This window comes from Homarus americanus, unplaced genomic scaffold (genome assembly GCF_018991925.1).
Source record: "Homarus americanus isolate GMGI-L3 unplaced genomic scaffold, GMGI_Hamer_2.0 scaffold6317, whole genome shotgun sequence".
Lineage (NCBI taxonomy): Eukaryota > Metazoa > Arthropoda > Malacostraca > Decapoda > Nephropidae > Homarus > Homarus americanus.
Window position 1 is genome coordinate 18,692,821 of NW_024730668.1, and position 23,194 is coordinate 18,716,014.

The 23,194-nt window shown below is 39.8% G+C and overlaps 1 protein-coding gene across 3 annotated transcripts in view; it reads right to left on the reverse strand.

Annotated features, from left to right (window-relative positions):
- Nucleotides 1-19,891, reverse strand: part of LOC121867262 (macrophage mannose receptor 1-like) — an 82,103-nt gene extending 62,212 nt beyond the window's left edge. Inside the window, exons 1-6 of one of the 3 annotated variants that reach the window (XM_042367127.1) lie at nucleotides 19,453-19,891; nucleotides 18,735-18,776; nucleotides 17,316-17,471; nucleotides 14,221-14,369; nucleotides 8,475-8,559; nucleotides 3,662-3,820 (exon numbers count right to left, since the gene is read on the reverse strand). In XM_042367127.1, the coding sequence (XP_042223061.1) occupies nucleotides 3,662-3,820; nucleotides 8,475-8,559; nucleotides 14,221-14,369; nucleotides 17,316-17,471; nucleotides 18,735-18,776; nucleotides 19,453-19,495 (634 nt within the window). In that variant the 5' untranslated portion in view covers nucleotides 19,496-19,891. The remainder of the gene's footprint in view (nucleotides 1-3,661; nucleotides 3,821-8,474; nucleotides 8,560-14,220; nucleotides 14,370-17,315; nucleotides 17,472-18,734; nucleotides 18,777-19,452) is intronic. The other 2 variants (XM_042367125.1, XM_042367128.1) reach the window with 2 other exon arrangements.
- Between the last annotated feature and the right edge of the window lie 3,303 nt (nucleotides 19,892-23,194).

Below are 23,194 nucleotides of genomic sequence, written 5' to 3' on the forward strand. Positions count from 1 at the left end.
CTAAAATAGTTGAAGTCACATGCTTATGTTTCGCAGCATTACAACCACTTCCACTGCTTGCTGGTCTCTTAGGGGTAAATATAAGTATTTAAAGGTAAAATAGTGGCAACAGTCACTGAAAGTGAGCTATGACACCGTCCTGAACCATAGTAGCTGCCGAACTATCGGGTCCCAGATTATCGGGGTCCAACCTGTACAATAGGTATTTATGAATGAAAGAATTTGTATTCTATGCATAGCTAGGAGAAGTTAACCTGGTCACAGTAGCTAAAGTCAATGGTAAGAGAAAGGTCGATCAAGTCACATTTCCTTTATTTCTTCCTTAATGTAGTCCCCATTAAGTCACCCAGGGGATGAGTACAGCACCAGTAACATGGAAATAGACAGAGAAACACCTCAGACCCCTGGATATCGCACTGCGTTTTCCCTCCCAGAACAAAAACGTTATCTTCTCGACTTACATTGAACACTTTTCCCTTAAGTCCTGGTACAGCAACCAAATATTGAAAACTCTTCTAATAATACAAATTACAAATATATAACACTCAGAAGAACAATAGGATATTAATAAGTAATAATAATAATGCACAAACTAAAGAAATGTAATTTTCTTGTAATTACAGGAGTAACTAATGTATAACTCTTTCACCTCACTACTTATGAATCGTTTTATAAAATACCATATTATTTAGGTATTGTATTATGCAGTAATATGTATTTTTGTAAGACTATATTATATTTTGTTTTCTGTAAATAACTATGCATACTGTACACAGCAGGCATGGGCAACCCCCGGCCCGTGGGCCGCATGAGATAGGAACCATATCTTCCGCATGAAGTAGGAACCATATCTTTATGTGGCCCGCAGAGTGCTTGATAAATTATATTTAATGTGCCTCGCGGTTTAGTTAGATGCAGCCAGTTTGTGGTGAGTAAAATTAATATTCATTAAAAGAATAATCTTCACACAATTAATTACTGTTTCATCACCTAAGAGTAAGTAACTACGAAAATGCAACACTAAAATAAGTATAGATAGTCAACAATATAAACATTTTAACTTGTGAGAGTTTATGGGCCAAGCTCGGCTCGGTCTGTTTGATGGATTATATATATATATATATATATATATATATATATATATATATATATATATATATATATATATATATATATAAATCACTGTAGGTGCGCGTGATCTAGGTATATGCTAATAACCACAAGGAAAGAAGAAAACACGAAGTTCCCAAGTGCTTTCGTGTAATTCACATCTTCAGGGGTGAATACAGACTAAAGAGAAGTACAAAACAAGGTGTATATATACAAAGGAGGGTGAGACTGGGTCCACAATGGTCAGGTATTAGGTAATGACCCTACTAATCTTTAAATAGCACCGCAACGGTCGGTAGTCAGGTCAGAGGGTAAGGTGACCCAACCTTCTCACCTGGTTACGGCCCAAACCACAAAGACACTAAAAGCAATCCTAGACTATGTTATATTTCACACAAAGCCTGTTCATCGAGCTGATGGCGCCGTGAACCTCAATGGGGATTGCCCAACAGGGAAGAATGCTAAGTTCATGCTTGCCTTTATGTCTCATGAGTTAAGGGCGTAGAAGCCTGAAGAGTCAAGGGCGTAGAAGCCTGAAGAGTCAATGGTTTATGTCATCAAGTTATTGGAAGCTCCAACAACTCCCTGAATACGAATTGGCGACTTTCGACTTACAACAGGTACCTACTTTACTGCTAGGTGAACAGGGACTAATGGGGGCTAGGAAGTAAGTCCAAATAACTTCCACCGGCCCGGGAATCGAACCCGTGACATCTCGCTTGCGAGGCAAGAACGGTACCGCTTCTACCACCGGTCCCCCACTTATGTGGTAGGAGTAGCATTTTACCGAATCCAGCTGGTCACACGCAGTAAGTCGAGGGTTCGAGTCCTGGCTGGTGAGGTTGTTGATTGTATGTTCAAGTTCGTGTGTTATATGTACTAAAAATGAAGTATATATATATATATATATATATATATATATATATATATATATATATATATATATATATATATATATATATATATATATATAATAACACAAAGTTCCCCTGAAGATGTGAATTACACGAAAGCGCTTGGGAACTTCGTGTTTTCTTCTTTCCTTGTGGTTATCAGCATATACCTAGATCATGCACCTACAGTGATTTACTTGTATATATATATATATATATATATATATATATATATATATATATATATATATATATATATATATATATATATATATATATATATATATATATATATATATATATATTTTTTTTTTTTTTTTTTTTTTTTTTAGTTCCTTACTCTTAGGTGATGAAACAATAATGAATTGTGTGTGAAGATTATTCTTTTAATAAATATTACTTTTACTCACCACAAACTGGCTGCATCTAGATAACATAGATATATAGATGTGCCTATCGGTTGTTTCATTGTAGTTCCTCATGCACCAAGATTAACATTATTCTAGTGGGTGTGTCTTGTAAGTAAGAAAAATGTTGTAACTGTAGGAAAAATCAATGTATTCAAAGACTGTTTCACTCATCTGCTGATAAATACCAAGAAACATTAACATACTACTAATGGTAGACCCTGCTGCCATATGACATCACAAAAAATTTAACCATGTCTCAGGTTGCTGATTTGACTTTGTGCCTCATTTACACACTATTGCAGGGTCTCAATTGTTTCTCTTGCTTTGACAACACAACATTCATATATTGTTTCTCACTATCGATCTTTTTTTTTTATATATATAGTCCTATTATTATTATTATTATTATTATTATTATTATTATTATTATTATTATTATTATTATTATTATTATTATTATTTTTTTTTTTTTTTTTTTTTTTTTTATTATATTTTTATTTAATATTTTGTTATGATTTTTTATTAATTATTATTATTATTATTATTATTATTATTATTATTATTATTATTATTATATTTATTATATTTTCGTCCCCAGGCCCTGTTGTGGGTCAGTGACCTGTGCCATGGTGGGCTAATCCTGTAGTAAAAAAAAAATAATAATAATAAATAAATAAATAAATAGTAAAGTATTTTCATTGATTTGTTTAAAAAATGGGAAAAAAGACTGATTGTGAATAGAATTTATTGTAAGCTGTTTCAATGCCTGCGCTAATACAATATTAACAGTACTTTAGGGTTAGGTAAGATATAAATAACTAAATCATAATGTGGCCCACGACTGAGGAAAGGTTGGCCATGCCTGCTGTACAGTGTACTTAGTATTTCTTGGTGTAAAACTACATATCTTACCTCCTGTTCCGTGCGACATTAATTGTTAGGTTAGGTAGGTAGGAAGTTGGTTTGGTTAAGTGGAAACTGGTCGTTAGGTTAGGGCGTCAGGTAGCTTAGGTTAGTTTATGTAAGTAGGAAGGTAGTTAAGTTAGGTTAGTTTAGGTAGAAACTAGATGTTAGGTTAGGTTAGGGCGTCAGGTAGCTTAGGTGAGTTTATGTAAGTAGGAAGGTAGTTAAGTTAGGTTAGTTTAGGTAGAAACTAGATGTTAGGTTAGGTTAGGGCGTCAGGTTGGTTAGTTTCGGTGGAAACTGGTCGTTAGGTTAGGGTGTCAGGTATGGGATAGAGAAACTTACCGTGAAAGAAAGAATTCTCATCATCAGAGTGGATACTGACGAGTTCCGCCTCAGAATTAAACTGCTTGCACTTGTACCTCGCAGCATCCCATGTAGCATCAAAGTTGCTGGCATAGTAACACTTCCCTTCGTGGTATGTGAAGGACTCCGGACAAGTTTCTGGCAGGAAGGACAGTAAAACAGTGATTCATTTAGGGTTGAGATTAGTCCTGAAAGGTCTTAACACAGTTGGGCCACAAATGTTTGGACCTCGGTTAGTTTTGGAAAAGTGTTAGGTTAATTTAAGTTAGGTCTTGGTTAGGTTAGGCTTTAGGTTAGGTTTTAGATCAGTTTAGGTCAGGTTTTAGGTTAGTTTATGTTAGGTTCTAAATTAGGTTAGGTTAGGTTAGGTTTAATTAGGTTCTAGCCACCCTGGTCCAAAAGTCCTACATTCGAATACAGTACTAAGGGGGTTCATGCAGGTAGGAGTTGACGCACGTTTACGAACAAGATACTTAAAGGTTCTAACGTTAAACTTTTCCTCTGACAGAAGGTGTAGACTCGTCTATTGGACTTAATTAACCCTTTGAATCCTGAAGGGTTCAATCATCGTCCTCAAAGGGTTTAACCACCACCACCGTCATCGTCATCATCATCATCAAAGGGTTAAATTATTATTGTCAAAGAGTGGATAATGCAATGGACAGTCAGGACATTATGGTTGACATAACCACTATGGACGGGACTTGATGAGAGCCGCAGCACCATTCATTTGACCCATCATCACTGGTGCTCCATCCGTTGTATAAATCCATCAAGTTTATTTCATGACAAATGAGAGAAAATTCTATATTTAACCTTCATAATGACCTCCTTCACGTCAATGCCACAAGCACGACTGTGAAGACTTTCCAAAGCAACAATATCTTCATGAACATTGACTTCATCTGTAATGCCCCTGATAAACATGGAAAATTGACCTGTGTCCATCATGTTATTGCTCTCATCAAAAGGAAGACTGAAAAAGATCAATTTCTTGGCCTTCTCTGCTAATTGTTCAATAATGTCTTGGCCCATTTCTTCAATTATAGACACAACTGTGTTTCGTTTAAGTTACCATATTGAAGATCTTCACCTTTTCAGGCACTAGATTCCCACTACCTCCTTCACTTAGTCCTTGATAAATTCTCCACCAGTGAACAGTTTTGATGCTTCTGCTATTTTCCATGCAGCCACATAGCTATCTTTCACAACAGCTTTGCTGTTCTGGATTGGTTTGCGAAATTATTCCTGCTACTACTAACCAGTTTTGAGATTAATTTTAAGTTGTTCTTTCGCTCTCTCTTTGACCCCTTCACATTTACTAGCATGTCTAAGATAGAATCAAAGTGACGTTTCAGGCTGTAAACTTTCAGGACGGCTATAGGTTCTTTGCAGACAAGAACACAAGGGGTTTTCCACGAACCTCTACAAACGGGAACTTTGAGGTCCATTCTTCTTGAAAGAGGCGTGTGTTCTCCCGTTTTCATTTAGCATCCATATTAGAAATAGAACTTGCAAGTAAAAGAGTAATAATTTCTTAATGATCATTACCATCTACAACACCACTATCACCTCCACCACCACCCAATACGATCACCTTCAACACCACCACAAACATTATTCCCTCCAACACCACCACCACCACAAACACGTCCAACACCACTACAAACACTATCACCTCTAACCATTGACACGATCACCTCCAACCACTATTTCCACCACCACTATCACCAACTACCACCACCATCACCTCCAACCACCACCACTATGAAATTTAACCTCCACTACCACCACCAAGACTCTCACCTCAATACACCACTATCACCATGTCTCCACGAACAGAAAGTGGGCACATATTTTCCCAAGAAAAAAATCAGATATTCGAACTTGAAACTCACGCCCACTGAAAGTGATAATAATTATTATCACTTTCAACGATTAATACCCACACTAACACCTTTATTTCCACCCAATACCTGCTATCATAACTACTCATGTCAAATAAATAACAACAGGATAATACTGATTCTACAAGCATATTCTCACCCAAAACTGTGTCAAGTGTCTCTTACATCTCAGCAGCCATTTCTTCGACCATTCTTGAAGCTCTGAGATCCTTCTGCAGCTCTTCACAGTCCGTTTGGTTTTTAATTTCCTCTTCGCCTTTGTTATGGTACAATTTGAGAAAATCGACGACGCCCTTTAAGCCCCCACATTTGTATTACTGTTTAACCCTTTGACAACCGTTTTTTAACCCTCTGATTATGTTTTAAACCTTTGACAACGTTTTAACCCTTTAATGATCTTTTAAACCTTTGACGACGATGCTTTAACCTTTTGATAGTGTTTTCTCAAACCTTTGACGACGATGATTTAACCCACTGATAATGTTTGAACCATTTTATGATATTTTAACCCTTTGACGACGACGATTTAACTCTGACGATGACGATTTAACTCTGGCGGCGATGTTTTAACCATTTAACGAGAGTGTCTTAACTCTTATTGACGACAATGTTTTAACCCTTTAATATGATGATGATTTAACCGTTTAGTGATGATGTAACCCTTTAATGATGATGATGATTTAACCCTTTCATGATAATAATGATTTAACCATTTCATGATGATGATGATTTAACCCTTTAGTGATGATGATGATGATTTAACCCTTTAATGGCGATGATTTAACCATTTAGTGATGATGTAACCCTTTAATGATGATGATGATTTAACCCTTTAATGATGATGATGATTTAACCCTTTAATGATGATGATGATGATTTACTCTTTCATGATGATGATGATTTAACCCTTTAATGATGATGATGATTTAACCCTTTAATGATGATGATGATGATTTAACCCTTTCATGATGATGATGATTTAACCCTTTAATGATGATGATGATGATGATTTACCCCTTTTAATGATGAAAATGATTTAATCCTTTAATAATGATGATTTAACCCTTTAATAATAATAATAATGATGATGATGATGATGATGATGATTTAACCCGTTAATGATGATGATGAATTACCCTTTCATGATGATGATGATGATGATGATTTACCCTTTCATGATGATGATGATGATGATTTAACCCTTTAATGATGATGATGATTTACCCTTTCATGATGATGATGATGATGATTTAATCCCTTAATGATGATGATGAATTAATCCAGAGGTGTCAAGCTGCTGGGCCGGGATGACGTTGGAAAATATGAGCAAATATAGTGAGAAAAAAAAATTATCCCATGAAACTGCCCAACTGTCAAGTGAACAAAAACTATAACACTGTTCGGTGATATTTATTTAAAATCTGATTGATAGCCTGGGCATTTATTAATTTTTTTTAAATATTCTTGGAAAATGTAAAACTTCAAAATAATCTAAATCATAGCAGAAGCCGCAGACATAGCTACCATTAGAAGCTCGTACCATGCATCCCTCCGAACAGTTGTACGAGTGCGGCTTTACCAATTACGTACTAATGTCTAATCAACAGTCTTCCCAGTTTTTAAATAAATATACTTGTAAAAAATAATTTTAACTTATTTATAATAAAGTTCGTAATTATAAAGATGTCTAAATTTATAAATATTTGAACAAATTTATTAAATATTTCAATAAAATCGGACGAGTTCTACAAGGTAAACAAACTGGTGGAGACTGACTGCCAGGAAAGAGTACTGTCACAAAGTGTAAGAGGATGCTCCTGGGACGTACCAACGGTAAGGAAGCGTATCTTATGTCCCAATGTGACGAAGAGACTGCATTAAATGAGACGGGATGTGAAAAGGACCTAGGTGTGTACGCTGACAATAAACTGAATTTCTCGGGCCATTGCGAGAAGGTAAATCAGGCAACTAAGTTATTAGATCATTATAAGAAGGTCGTTCAGATATCTAGATGGTCCGTCCCTCGTAACGATCTTCAAGAGTGAAGTGCTTCCTGCTTGGAGTACTGTCATCCCGTCTGGTCCCAGAGATATGCCAGGTTTTGTTAGCTGATTGAAAATGTCCAAAGGACCTCGGCACCTCAGCTACCCGGAAAGAGTGGAGCGCCTGAACTTACCTAGCTTATACTACAGACGGGCAAGGGTAGATCCGATTGAGGTGTACAAGCATCTCAGAGGGCACTACTCAGTCGAGTGTCCTTACCTGGAGCTGGCAGACGCTCGCCCCACAAGGGGACACAGCTCAAGGTTAAAGAAGCCGCAAGTCCGGAAAACTGTGAGGGATAACTTTTTCGGAGTGAGAGTTGTGAAATCTTGGAACAATCTGGCCGAGAGTGTGGTGACGGCACCGAGTGTGATCTCTTTCAAGACCAGACTGGATAAACACAGGAGCAGGTCATATACATTCAGGAGCCAGTGCATGCCCAGTACTTGCCAACAGTGCGTAGCAGAGACGTAACCGATCGCCCAAGCGGCAAACGAGCCGATCAGTGGTGAAGAGGATAAAAGTAAAAGTAAAAGGATAAAATTAAAAGTAAAAGAAGCGCTCTCGTATCTTTTAGCCATGAGAAGGCATAGAAAACGGACACCATTTCGGATGGGTAACAATAACCATGAGTAGAAAGTTATTTGCAAAATACACTACAACAATTTTATATCATATTTGAAAATTAATGAAATATAAAGCCATTTGCACAGCGCTTGTGAACAAAGTGAAAGAACATATAGCGGAAAAAAATTAAATCTGTCGGGGATGAAAAAAGGTGTCATATGTAAATAATATGAGCTCGAAAAATGAAAATGCAATGAAAAAAAGAAGTGACTTACTGACTGTCATCTTACAGACGAAGGGGTCCTGCGAGGAACACGAAATATCATTCCAGTGCCCGTACCACATGTCTTCTGTCCGCAGCTGTGTGTCAGGGATGAAAAGTTTTAGATATCTCGGCTCTTTTTTTTTAACTGAATATTAACATTACAGAATATATATATATATATATATATATACAGTATATATATATATATATATATATATATATATATATATATATATATATATATATATATATATATATATATATATATATATATATATATATAAATATGTGTGTGTGTGTGTATATACTTGTTTAGTAAGCACAAAACTTAACAAAACAAACTTCTGTAATTAATCTTATCAAAGCATTTCAATTCCTATACATGCCCAGCACTTGTCAACAGAACAGACCTGCCGCCCAAGCAACTACCTAGCTGACCAGAAGAGATGAGGATAAAGGTACTACAATATTAGCAAAAACAAATAAATAAATAATTACGAGACGGCCATTCGTACATACGTTTAACATTACCCCAAACAACATCAAACATTATCTGTTTTTCTGTTGACAGTGGCACCTATAGACTTATCAAAACACATGTCTTTAATCTCTACATATACACAACCCTAGCTAAACTATAAAAACTGAGATTAAACATTAACTCGTGACCTTTAGTTTGTGTACTGTGTGTGTGAGTGTGTGTGAGACCTCTTCTGGCTAGCCGTCTCCACTCTCCCCTGGAGTATATTACAGGAACAGGTAAATTCCCCAAAGACGCCTCCATCGTCAATATCTATAAGAACAGGGGAGAGAGAGACCATACTGTGGCAACTACCGCGGGATCTCGCTGCTGTCAATAGCTGGCTAGATTAATGCCGAGTCCTCATTAACAAGACGCCTCTGTAGGTTATGTATCTATACTACTGTGCCGAGTAGCAACCTTGTAAATAAGCTACTGTGCCGAGTAGCATTTATATATGTAATTACGTGGCAACACTGCACGTGTTATGTGGCAACATTGCCTCGAGGCTGCCATATGGCAAGGCAGTCTCAGTCTGACTCTGTGGGCCGTGCATGGCACACGCTAGTCACCACTTGTATTTCTCCTATCCGTTAATAAATGGACTTCAGTGTTACCCGGTGTTTCCTTACCCATCACTGCCTTCTTCAGGGAACACTTGGTACCTTCATCCTCCTCGAGGTGGAAAACTTCCTCCTTGAGTCCGGGAGTCTCAATGTGGTTTTAGACCATCACGTTGTACCACTGACATGATCTTTGCTGCCCGCCAGATACAGAAGTGCAGAGATCAGCGTAGTGACCTATACTTTACATAACCTTCATTGACCTTACTACTCGGTCAACAGGGAAGCTCTCTAACAGACCCTCAGTTGTTTTGGTTGCCCACCAAAGTTCATCACTATTGTGAGTCAACTACATGATGGCACGAACGGCAATGTCTTACAAAATGGCACCCAGTCGGAGATCTTCCTCATCCAAACGAGAGTAAAACAAGGATATGTACTGGCGCTAATTCTGTTTTCCATTTTCTTTGCTAACCTAACCGGCGGGGTTGACACCCTTTACTTGATGAAGGGAACCTTCAACATAAGACAACTACAGGAAAGGATAAGGGTATTGACCGCTTCTATCACTTAGCTTCAGGGTGCAGATGACCTCACCCTCGTCGCTCACACTGAACACGACCTATGCAGGAGATCCTGAACATTCACGACAATAAACTAACAAAGCAGCTACTCAACAGTAGTCTACAGAATAGGAGGGAAAATGTATTAAGTAATTCTTAAGACAAAACTGAAAAACTGTCTCCTGCACCTGGGAGACGATCACTCTACGCCGTAACATTTGGAGGAGCACCACGCAAGGTGTTAAAACTTTTCAGTTAGCTCAACTGAGTATTGAGGCAGACAAACCGCCGCCGCCCTACTGCCCTCCATGTAGCCTTCAACACATGCAACATCTGTGGGTGACCCTGGTGGTCTCATATAGGCCTCTCCAGCCACCTCTGAGCTCACCAGTGAAGGTGATGTCACTAATTATTCATATTATTTTGTCATCACTGGATGATCATCATACTCAATTCCGAGTGACAGCAGAGTTGTGGTAGTAGTGGTGGTAGTAATAATATCTCTGTTAGCCGGAATTCCTCAAACCCAGAACTCTCCGATAGCCGGAATTGAAATTTTCTCTGAAAATCATTCCCAAAGCCAGTTTTTTCCAGAAATTTCCTGCTTTGGGAAAGATTTTCTGAGGAGCACATTATCCGGAAAATTCCGATAAAATTTTCCCGATAACCAGAAAATTCTGGGGATGGGGGCATTTTTTTCCCGGGTTTGAGAGATGGAAAATCAGGCTCATTTTCCAGAAATTCCGAGAACATTTTTCCAGTACCCAGAAGGTTCCGGGGATGAGGGATTTTTTTCCGGCTTTCTGAAAGGGGAACGAGAGTTTCTGCCCCAATGCCGACAACTGCTGCAGATATTGACTATGAGGCTACAGTCACTGAATGCTGCATAGATCTGCGGCTCAACTAATTCAACACAGATAGGATAGCTACTTATGTATTAGGATATTTAATATTAAGGTAATAAAATGGCGGCGAAGGTGTGGCTGTTGGGGGAGGCTGGGGGCCACGTAAAAAAAAAGTAGTAGTGGTAGTTATTATTAATAGTAGTAGTGGTGGTAGTAGTAGTAATAGTAGTAGTAGAAAAAAAAAGGAGTTATAGAGCAGGAGGTGGGCACCTCAAACTGGTTAACTACGTTACCGATAAGGGCAAAAGGTTTCAGTCTCAATAAACAAGAATTGACAGATGCCAATGTACGGTAGGTTCGCCCTCCCAATGCATGTGTGTCTCTTCCTATGACATCGATCACGCCATGGTGTGCAAGAAAGGGGGCTTCATATGCATGAGGCATGACGAAGTAAGGGATCGCACAGCAAATATGTTGAAAGCAATCTGCTGTGATGTCAGGGTAGAACCGACCTTCCTTCCATTAGACGGTGAGAATTTCCAGCATAGGACTTCAAACACATCCAACGAAGCGCGTGTTGACGTCAGTGCTCGAGGATTCTGGATGAGGAGACAGCGAGCCTTCTTTGACACCAGGATTTTTTATCCCATGGCCGTATGTCACCGTAACTTAGCTCTCGATGCTGCACACAGGAGGAATGAGACGACAAGATAAGGGCATACGGGGAGAGAATTCAGAACGTTGATCAAGGCACCTTCACTCCTCTAGTGTTAACCTCTGGTGGGATGGGACCAAGTGCAAGATGCTTCTACGCCAGACTCGCAGGGGTGCTATCGGAACAGAAACAGCAGCCCAGAAGTTATGTTACAGCCTGGATGAGATGTCGACTGTCCTTCTCTCTCCTTAGGTCGGCTTTGCTCTGCCTCAAAGGAACGAGAGCATCGGCCCCCAAAGCCGACAACAGTTGCAGATATTGACTATGAGGTAACAGTCAATGAATGCCGCATAGATCTGCGGCTCAACTAACTCAACACAGCTAGGATAGCTACTTCTGTATTAGGATATTTAATTTTAAGGTAATAAAATGGTGGCGAAGGTATGGCTATTAGGGGAGGATGGAGGCCATAAAAAAAAATACTAGTAGTAGTAGTAGTAGTAGTAAAGGTGGTAAAGGATGATGTCAGGACAGCAGCAGGGAACCTACAAGTGTGTGCTGGCCACCAGGCTGGCGAGAAGGCCGCCATTTACGCCATGAGATTGATATTTGAACAGCGTGATTGTGAGGCCGTTCTCCTGGTGGATGCTTCAAACGCATTCAACATACTTAACCGCAAGGCTGCACTGCACAACATCAAGATCAAGTGTCCAAGCTTTGTGATGTATGTTGAAAATTCGTATAGGAATCCATCAGACCTCTACATAGTAAACAACAAGGCTCTAAGAGGTGATACCATCTTACAGTCAACTGAGGGAACAACACAGGGGGACCCCATTGCAATGGCAATGTATGCAATTGGCCTATCAGTGCTCCAACAAGAAATAACATTTGAAACAACCGGGGTCAAACAAGTGGCATATGTTGATGACCTTACAGGAGCAGGAAAAGTGGTGGGCATCAAAAAGTGGTGGGACTTGGTAACATCGCGAGGTCCACAAATAGGGTACCACCCAAACGCCAGCAAGTCCTTCCTCATCGTGAAGCCAGAACATTATGAACGGGCAATGGAGGTTTTTGGCGGAAGTGAGGTCAAAATAACTAAGGACGGCCAAAGACAGCTAGGCGCAGTAATTGGCACTACGGACTTCAAGACCGAGTACGTAGTGGGAAAGGTGAATGAGTGGGTTAGTGAAATCCAAGCTCTGTCTGAGATTGCTAACACAGAGCCACATGCGGCCTTTGCTGCATTCACCCATGGAGTCAAGCATCGGTAGAACTACCTGATGCGTACTATCCCTGATATCGGACCCCTCCTCCACCCTCTGGAAGAAGTTATCAGTGTCAATTTCATTCCTAAATTAGTGAAACGCCCTGTCTTAACCCCAGCAGAAAGAGCACTTCTTGCACTTCCACCAAGACTGGGAGGGATGTGACTAACCAATCCAGAGGAGATTGCTGCCACCGAACATCAAAATTCACTTAAGCTCACAGCAGCCCTCACGGACCACATAATAGCCCGGAATGCAACAGGGGAGGTGAATACCAGTGAAGTAAATAAGATTCGTAGGTCCATTACGACAGATCGACAGCACTGCCAAAATGATAAGTTGCAGCAACTGTTGCTGCAGGTACCAGAAAATCTGAAAAAAAGTAGCTATAGCGCAGGAGGTGGGCGCCTCGAACTGGTTAACTACGTTACCGATAAGGGCAAATGGTTTCAGTCTTAATAAACAAGAATTTACAGATGCCATTGCTCTAAGGTACGGTCGGCCAGTAGAAGGTTTGCCCTCCCAATGCGTGTGTGGCTCTTCCTATGATGGCGATCACGCCATGGTGTGCAAGAAAGGGGGCTTCATATGCATGAGGCATGACGAGGTAAGGGACCTCACCGCAAATATGTTGAAGGAAATCTGCCGGGATGTCATGGTAGAACCGACCCTCCTTCCATTGGATGGTGAGATCTTCCAACACAGGACTTCAAACACATCTAACGAAGCCCGTGTGGACGTCAGTGCTCGAGGATTCTGGACGCGGGGACAGCAAGCTTTCTTCGACATCAGGATTTTTGATCCCATGGCCGCATGTCACCGTAACCTAGCTCTCGATGCTGCACATAGGAGGAATGAGAATGACAAGAGAAGGGTATATGGGGAGAGAATTGAAAACGTTGATCAAGGCAGCTTCACTCCTCTAGTGTTCACAACCTCTGGTGGGATGGGACCAAGTGCAAGATGTTTCTACGCCAGACTCGCGGAGGTGATCTCCGAACAGAAGCAGCACCCCAGAAGTTACGTTACAGCCTGGATGAGATGTCGACTGTCTTTCTCTCTCCTTCGTTCGGCTTTGCTCTGCCTCAGGGGAACGAGAGCTTCTGCCCCAATCCCGACAACTGCTGCAGATATTGACTATGAGGCTACAGTCACTGAATGCCGCATAGATCTGCGACTCAACTAATTCAACACAGATAGGACAGCTACTTATGTATTAGGATATTTAATATTAAGGTAATAAAATGGTGGCGAAGGTGTGGCTATTGGGGGAGGCTGGAGGCCAAGTTTAAAAAAAAAAAAAAGTAGTAGTAGTAGTAAAAGTAGGAATAGTGTGTACCTCTCCACAGTGCTCGTTGCCATTAGCATTGTTAGGTTCCCCATTGAGCCAGTTGGAGTAGGACAGTTGAGTGCCGTCTGCCCAGTGCCAGTTGTGACCGTTGTTATCGTCATGGAGACCGATCCAGATGTTCTGGGAACTCAGCATCCCTGGGGTAAGGTATTATATATGCAACATTGCTTAAAGTACATAATGCTACATGCAACAATAACTAACATACATTGCATGCAACAATAGGAAGGATACATTACTTTACATGCAACAATAACTAACGTACATTGCATGCAACAATAGCTAGGATACATTACATTTACATGCAACAATAGCTAACATACATTACTCTACATGCAACAATAGCGAACATACATTACTTTACATGCAACAATAGCGAACATACATTACTCTACATGCAACAATAGCTAACATACATTACTCTACATGCAACAATAGCTAACATACATTACTTTACATGCAACAATAGCTAACATACATTACTTTATATGCAACAATCGCTGCAGGGTCGGATTCAGGAGTGGGCAAAGTGGGCAGCTGCCCGGGGGCCTCCACATAATACAATATTTTATTTATTTGTTTATTCATTTGGATTATTTTTATTTTCATTCTTTAAAATTCATGTTTATCTATTCCATCACGTAAAACTATGTTCAGCAAGAAGCGTGATAGAAATTAGGCTAGCTACTCCTTGAAATTCATGAATACCTGGTTTTCCTATGAACAGTATATTTTTAATATAACTGCATATGGCTTCAAAATTCTCCAAAGAAGTGTTCAAATTTAAAAATTTTCCCGCGGGCTTACAGCGCCCCGCGGAACTCCCAGATGTTTAGGCTCGCTTCACTCGCCACCCCACCCTCTTAGGCAATTATAATGAGGGGGGGCCTCCACAAAGAGGCTGCCCATAGGCCTCCACAGGTCTAAATCCGTCACTGAATAGCTAACATATATTACTTTACATGCAACAATAGCTAACATACATTACTTTACATGCAACAATAGCTAACATACATTGCTTTACATGCAACAATAGCTAACATACATTACTCTACATGCAACAATAGCTTGTGGGGTACGTGATGTTGGTTCACACTCAGGATGGGATGGAGAAAGGAAACTCACAATGTGCTCTCTGTATACATATTGTATTGGATGTACAATGCAGCTTGGTGCTGGGAAGGCAGCATGGTTACAAGCGTTGAGTAGAGAGAGCTGGTTGGTGAGGGTGCTCAGAGGAAGACCAGCTTGTGGGTCACCATGCTCGCCGGCGGGAGCGAGGGCCGCCAGGCAAGAGGAGGAGGAGGAGGTGATGTTTGTTGGTTGGTGTAGGTCGAAAGAGAGCTAGGTCACCACGAGGTCAGGTCTTATATAGCGGAGGTAGGCGTGGCTTAATAGTTGACCTCCGTCATGTAAGGCGGCGCTGGTTGACCTAGACCACGAGGCATACACTGGGGAATTCGCGGGGTCGGCTACTCAGCGACAAGCGTTTGTAGGGGAGGAATCCACTACAATACTCCCCCTTCCCTCCAGGCGGTGTAGGAGACGTGTTGTCTGCAGGGTTGCATGGCACATGTGAGGAAGAACGGGCGGTGCATGCCACCTGTGGGACATAACGGCGAGGGCGTGGATGAGCCGGCCGCTAGGGGGGGGCAACTCTGTCTGGATACACTCGATCTGTGGGAGAAAAGAGGGGGGAGGAGGGTTGTGGAGGCGATGAATGTTGTGCTTCCCTTGCGTTAGGTACAGCGTCCTCAGATGCGCCTGCTGGGGTGTGTGGGCCTGGGTCAGGAGCAGGGGCTGCGTTGTCCATGACAGCAGCAGGGTGCATGACAGCAGCAGCGTCCACGACAGCAGCAGGGTGCAGGACAGTAGCAGGGAGTACCTGAGGGAGAAAAGAGGGGTGTGTGGGTCCACACTCAGGCGCATGGGCCGCGTCGGGAGCAGGGGCTGCATCAGGAGGAGAGGCAGGGGGTACTGCTGGGCCGGGGGCAGCGTCTGAGGCAGAACGGGTGTGTTGGGGTCGGTAGGACGTGGTGCTTGGTGCTTGGGGCAGGAAGAGGAGTGGTGTCTGCTTAGAGTAGTGACTGCTCTAGGGTGTCTAACCTGCGGTGTAGAGACAGTAGCTGTAGAGCTGATGAGAGCTGCCTCTGTGTGGATAAGCCAGTCTTCCATGTTGCTTGAAGACTGGGGGAGTGAATCAGTTTCTCCTCCATCCTGTGTGAGTGCGAATCTCAGGGGGTCACCATTTGTGGGGTACGTGATGTTGGTTCACACTCAGGATGGGATGGAGAAAGGAAACTCACAATGTGCTCTGTATACATGTTGTATTGGATGTACAATGCAGCTTGGTGCTGGGAAGGCAGCATGGTTACAAGCATTGAGTAGAGAGAGCTGGTTGGTGAGGGTGCTCAGAGGAGGACCAGCAGGGTCACCATGCTCGCCGGCGGGAGCGAGGGCCGCCAGGCAGGAGGAGGGAGAGTGTTGCTTGTTGGATTTGGTGTAGGTCAGAAAGGCTGGAAGTCACCACAAAGGTCCAGGTCTTATGTCTCAACAGGTAGGCGTGGCAATAGTTGACCTCCGTCATGTAAAACGGAACTGGTTGACCTAGACCTGAAGACATACACTGCGGAATTCATGAGGTCAGCTGTCAGTGACAAGCGTTTGTAGGGGAGAATCCACTACAAGCTAATACATTACTCTACATGCAACAATAGCTAACATAATTACTTTACATGCAACAATAGCTAGCATACATTACTCTACATGCAACAATAGCTAACATACATTACTTTTCATGCAATAATATCTAAAATACACAATACAGTATTACAATAAACAACACACATATTTGCCCTATATAAACAATACCAAATACAAATTCTAAAATTCATTACACGAAACATTACGTAAAATACTTAATTTGACAAGAACAATTTATAATTCATATTTGGTACCATACCAGTTAGTTAAAAGAAAGGTAACTTTACCAATCAAAGTTAACAGAGAAGGTGATTTATCACGTAGCAAGAAGAGAAAGATTTATAAGTAAATCGACGTAATGTGACGCTGACTTAACTCACCACTAATAAAGATGTTCTCGTCTTTATTGGTTATGGAGACGAGTTGACTGCCAAAGTTTTCCTTACACCATCCTTGGGCAGAGTCCCAGTCTGTGTACTGAGTTGATAAATAGTAGCAGTGGTTGTTCCAATAAGACCATCCGTCTGGGCACTTAACTGTGGAGGAAGACACGCGCTTATGTGTTCACTGTTAATCACTTTTAAAGTAACACCATCGTTAATGAGCTAATAGTTAACACCACTGTTAATGAGTTAACAGTTAACACCATCGTTAATGGGTTAAGTTACACCATTGTAACAAAGATTATATATATACAGTATATATATATATATATATATATATATATATATATATATATATATATATATATATATATATATATATATATATATATATATATATATATATATATATATTTATTTATTTATTTATTTATTTATTTATTTTCTTATTTTTTTATATACTTATTCTTCTTTCTCGTTATACTCGTGAGAGGTGGAGAGGGATGAGGGAGGTAAGTGTTTACGATTGGGGAGAGGGGGAGTACAGGACTAACAGTTTGTGGTTAGGCTAGAAAGGCCTACACCAAGGAGAGACTCAGGGAAAATGGTTAGAGGGACTAAGATATCAATGCTTCACAGAAGGGAAATATAGGATAGTTATTATATATATAGGACTCACCGTATAACTGAATAATACCAAAGACATGCATGACAATGTTTTAGTCTACACAAGGGAATTGAGAACTAATCATAATGGTTCTTCATTTATTAACATTACTCAAATTGAACAGTTGCACTTCAAAACAATAAACCTAAATTCCTAGCTTGCTAACCAAGGGGTCCATTACTCTCAATACATTTCGGGAAACGGATCAAACCTAAATAGGTACTCACGTTATAGCCGCCATATGAGGTGACATCCAGGACACAACCACACTTACCAAATGCAGACTCCGGTGAGCCCACAAGGGACGCCAAAACTTTCATGACGTCACGCCTCATAGGCTTTCTCATTGGTCGGAGACAAGCCTAAGGCCTTCATTCTATTGGCTTAAAATTGGCGGGAATTCTCAAGTGGCGGGAAACTCATGAAATTGTTACACCATCGTTAATGGGCTAACCGTTAACATCATCGTTAATCGGAGTTAATGGTGATTCACGATTAACACTATACCAGCCTCAAATGGAAATCTATCGATTAAATTTCTGTTATTTTGCGATTTCTATTTTTTTTAGACTGTCTTTACATTAAGTTGTTAAGGCTACTCACTAACCCCTTAAAGAGCAGTGTCACAATTAGGTATTTTAACCTAACCTAACCCGTACAAAGCCAAGTCATTTACGGGAGGCAACACCAAAACCAATTAATATATATTTTGTCGAACTAGAAACAAAAGAAGTACGAACAGGTCTTACCAGGGGGAGGCGGCGGTGGCTGGGGGCCGACATAGTTAGGACCTGGAAAAAAAATCACCACGATGATCAGGATTGTATTATCATCTGAAGTTTAAGAATTCATTTACACTTTTGAACTTCATCGTAAATTGACCCAACAGGTTATGGAAGCTTTGTCACAGAAAATAATTAAATTTTCTCTGCCAGTGATTGAGTGAGGCAGTCAGTTAGGTATAGAGATGCAAACATAGGTGCAAACACATGCAGTCAGAAGAGTAGACAGAAAGACAGGTAAATGCACGCGCTCACACATACACACAACAGCGTCAAGTGAGGCCCCTCATAACACCTTTCTCTAATTAAGACTTTGTTAACTCCCCCGTGTCAATGCATGTAATAAGTCATTTATGTAGATTTTCAGCCTTCGGGCTGCATAACCTTTTCAATAAACCATTAATTATTATTATTATCACACACACACACACACACACACACACACACACTACTTCAGTGGTGACTATCAAATTCCTTTATCATGTATTGGTAAGGTTGTGCAATAGCAAATTTTGTGGATTACTCAAAATAAAAAAAACACGCTTTATAAACACAGACACACAAAGAACGAATGAATAGTATCTTAGCGCCGCAATAGCCGCGGTCATATGGCGCACACTTACAAAGAAACATGTGCATAAAATATATCCAGAATTTAAGGTACAAAAATGCATACATGACTCACCAATCACAATAACGAGTACCGACAGTAGACGTGGCAGAGTCATCGTGCATGGAGGACAACGAGCGTCCTTAAGTTACACCGTCTCAGTATTGACAGCACTCACAAACAGTATTTCCTTGGGTCACAGAGTCTTTTACAGGAGAGCAAAGTCTTTAAATATGAAAACAACGAATGTCCTCATATCTGCAGGAATTAGGAAAGTGACGAGGATATTTTTTAAAACGTCACAACCGCATATTCAGCCGGCATCACATCGCAGTTCTCAACACGGCTTTGTTGAATCACTAACTTGTCTTTTTGATCCACTTACGAAACAGGAAACGTGGTTAATGTCATTCAGACAAGCATGTACTGTAGACATTTACACAGCAACGGGAGATGACAGTGTGGTGCGGGCCTGAGGGGTGTTGGAGACGGAGGGAGGGAGGTTGAACACAGGAGAGAACTACTGTAGGAAGGACAACTGTACTCGCTCATGATAAAAGTTGTGTGATGAGTATTGTTACGACTGTGTGTGTGTGTGTTAGGAGAGGGACGGTGCTATATTATGAATATTTGTAATAATAATTAGGATGAGTAGACAATATGCCCAGCGAGGGTTAGAGAAGGCACAGTATATTATGCGTGTGTTCGTAGTGGTTTACCTCTTAATAACGTCATGTACATGTGAAGTCTCTCTCTCTTTCTCTCTCTCAGTAATAATAACAAGTCATAGTTATCTCTCTCTCTCTCTCTCTCTCTCTCTCTCTCTCTCTCTCTCTCTCATCTAAAAATTTTCAAGATTTTTACGAAAATGGTTCATACAATAAACTGTAGCACAGTTAATACAAGAGGCAGCAATAGTTAATACAAGAGGCAGTAATACAGTTAATACAAGAGGCAGTAATAGTTAATACAAGAGGCAGTAATACAGTTAATACAGGAGGCAGTAATACAGTTAACACAAGAGGCAGTAATACAGTTAACACAAGAGGCAGTAATACAGTTAACACAAGAGGCAATAATACAGTTAATACAAGAGGCAGTAATACAGTTAACACAAGAGGCAGTAATACAGTTAATACAAGAGGCAGTAATACAGTTAACACAAGAGGCAGTAATACAGTTAACACAAGAGGCAATAATACAGTTAAAACAAGAGGCAGTAATACAGTTAACACAAGAGGCAGTAATACAGTTAATACAAGAGGCAGTAATACAGTTAACACAAGAGGCAGTAATACAGTTAATACAAGAGGCAGTAATACAGTTAATACAAGAGGCAATAATACAGTTAAAACAAGAGGCAGTAATACAGTTAACACAAGAGGCAGTAATACAGTTAATACAAGAGGCAATAATACAGTTAAAACAAGAGGCAGTAATACAGGTAACACAAGAGGCAGTAATACAGTTAATACAAGAGGCAGTAATACAGTTAATACAAGAGGCAGTAATACAGTTAACACAAGAGGCAATAATACAGTTAATACAAGAGGCAGTAATACAGTTAACACAAGAGGCAGTAATACAGTTAACACAAGAGGCAATAATACAGTTAATACAAGAGGCAGTAATAGTTAATACAAGAGGCAGTAATACAGTTTACACAAGAGACAGTATTACAGTTAACACAAGAGGCAGTAATACAGTTAACACAAGAGACAGTAATACAGTTAACACAAGAGACAGTAATACAGTTAACACAAGAGACAGTAATACAGTTAACACAAGAGGCAGTAATACAGTTAACACAAGAGGCAGTAATACAGTTAACACAAGAGGCAATAATACAGTTAAAACAATAGGCAGTAATACAGTTAATACAAGAGGCAGTAATACAGTTAAAACAATAGGCAGTAATACAGTTAACACAAGAGGCAATAATACAGTTAATACAAGAGGCAGTAATACAGTTAACACAAGAGGCAATAATACAGTTAATACAAGAGGCAGTAATAGTTAATACAAGAGGCAGTAATACAGTTAATACAAGAGGCAGTAATACAGTTAACACAAGAGACAGTAATACAGTTAATACAAGAGACAGTAATACAGTTAATACAAAAGAGAGTAATACAGTTAACACGAGAGACAATAATACAGTTAATACAAGAGGCAGTAATACAGTTAATACAAGAGAGTAATACAGTTAACACAAGAGACAGTAATACAGTTAATACAAGAGGCAGTAATACAGTTAACACAAGAGGCAGTAATACAGTTAACACAAGAGGCAATAATACAGTTAATACAAGAGGCAGTAATAGTTAATACAAGAGACAGTAATACAGTTAACACAAGAGGCAGTAAAACAGTTAATACAAGAGAGAGTAATACAGTTAACGCAAGAGACAGTAATACAGTTAACACAAGAGACAGTAATACAGTTAATACAAGAGGCAGTATTACAGTTAACACAAGAGACAGTAATACAGTTAACACAAGAGACAGTAATACAGTTAATACAAGAGGCAGTATTACAGTTAATACAAGAGACAGTATTACAGTTAATACAAGAGACATTATTACAGTTAACACAAGAGACAGTAATACAGTTAACACAAGAGAGTAATACAGTTAACACAAGAGGCAGTAATACAGTTAACACAAGAGACAGTAATACAGTTAACACAAGAGGCAGTATTACAGTTAATACAAGAGACAGTATTACAGTTAATACAAGAGACATTATTACAGTTAACACAAGAGACAGTAATACAGTTAACACAAGAGAGTAATACAGTTAACACAAGAGAGTAATACAGTTAACACAAGAGGCAGTAATACAGTTAACACAAGAGAGTAATACAGTTAACACAAGAGACAGTAATACAGTTAATACAAGAGGCAGTAATACAGTTAACACAAGAGACAGTAATACAGTTAACACAAGAGACAGTAATACAGTTAACACAAGAGACAGTAATACAGTTAACACAAGAGACAGTAATACAGGTAACACAAGAGACAGTAATACAGTTAACACAAGAGAGTAATACAGTTAACACAAGAGAGTAATACAGTTAACACAAGAGAGTAATACAGTTAACACAAGAGGCAGTAATAATACAGTTAACACAAGAGAGTAATGGCTGTGCCACAAGAGACAGTAACACAAAGCAATACAAGAGTGTGCACACACAGCTAACACAAGAGACAGTAATACAAAGCTAACACAAGAGAGTAATACAGTTAACACAAGAGAGTAATACAGTTAACACAAGAGCATTGTGCACATGTGATACCACAAGAGGCAGTAATACAGTTAACACAAGAGAGTAATACAGTTAACACAAGAGGCAGTATTACAAAGCCAACACAAAGAGACAGTAATACAGTTAACACAAGAGAGTAATGTATTGTGCTAACACAAGAGACAATACAGCACACAAGACACAGTAATACAGTTAACACAAGAGACAGTAATACAGTTAACACAAGAGAGTAATACAGCTAACACAAGACAGTAATACAGTTAACACAAGAGACAGTAATACAGTTAACACAAGAGACAAAGTAATACAGCTAATACAAGAGACATTAATACAGCACACAGCAAAACAGTATTACAGTGCCAACACAAATATATCGCGAAATGTGCCACCGCCATATCAAAGTAATTGTGCCATCACAAGAGGCAGCATACAGTTAATACAAGAGAGACAGTATTACAAAGCTAACACAAGAGACAGTAATACAGTTAACACAAGAGACAGTAATACAGTTAACACAAGAGGCAGTAATACAGTTGCACAAGAGA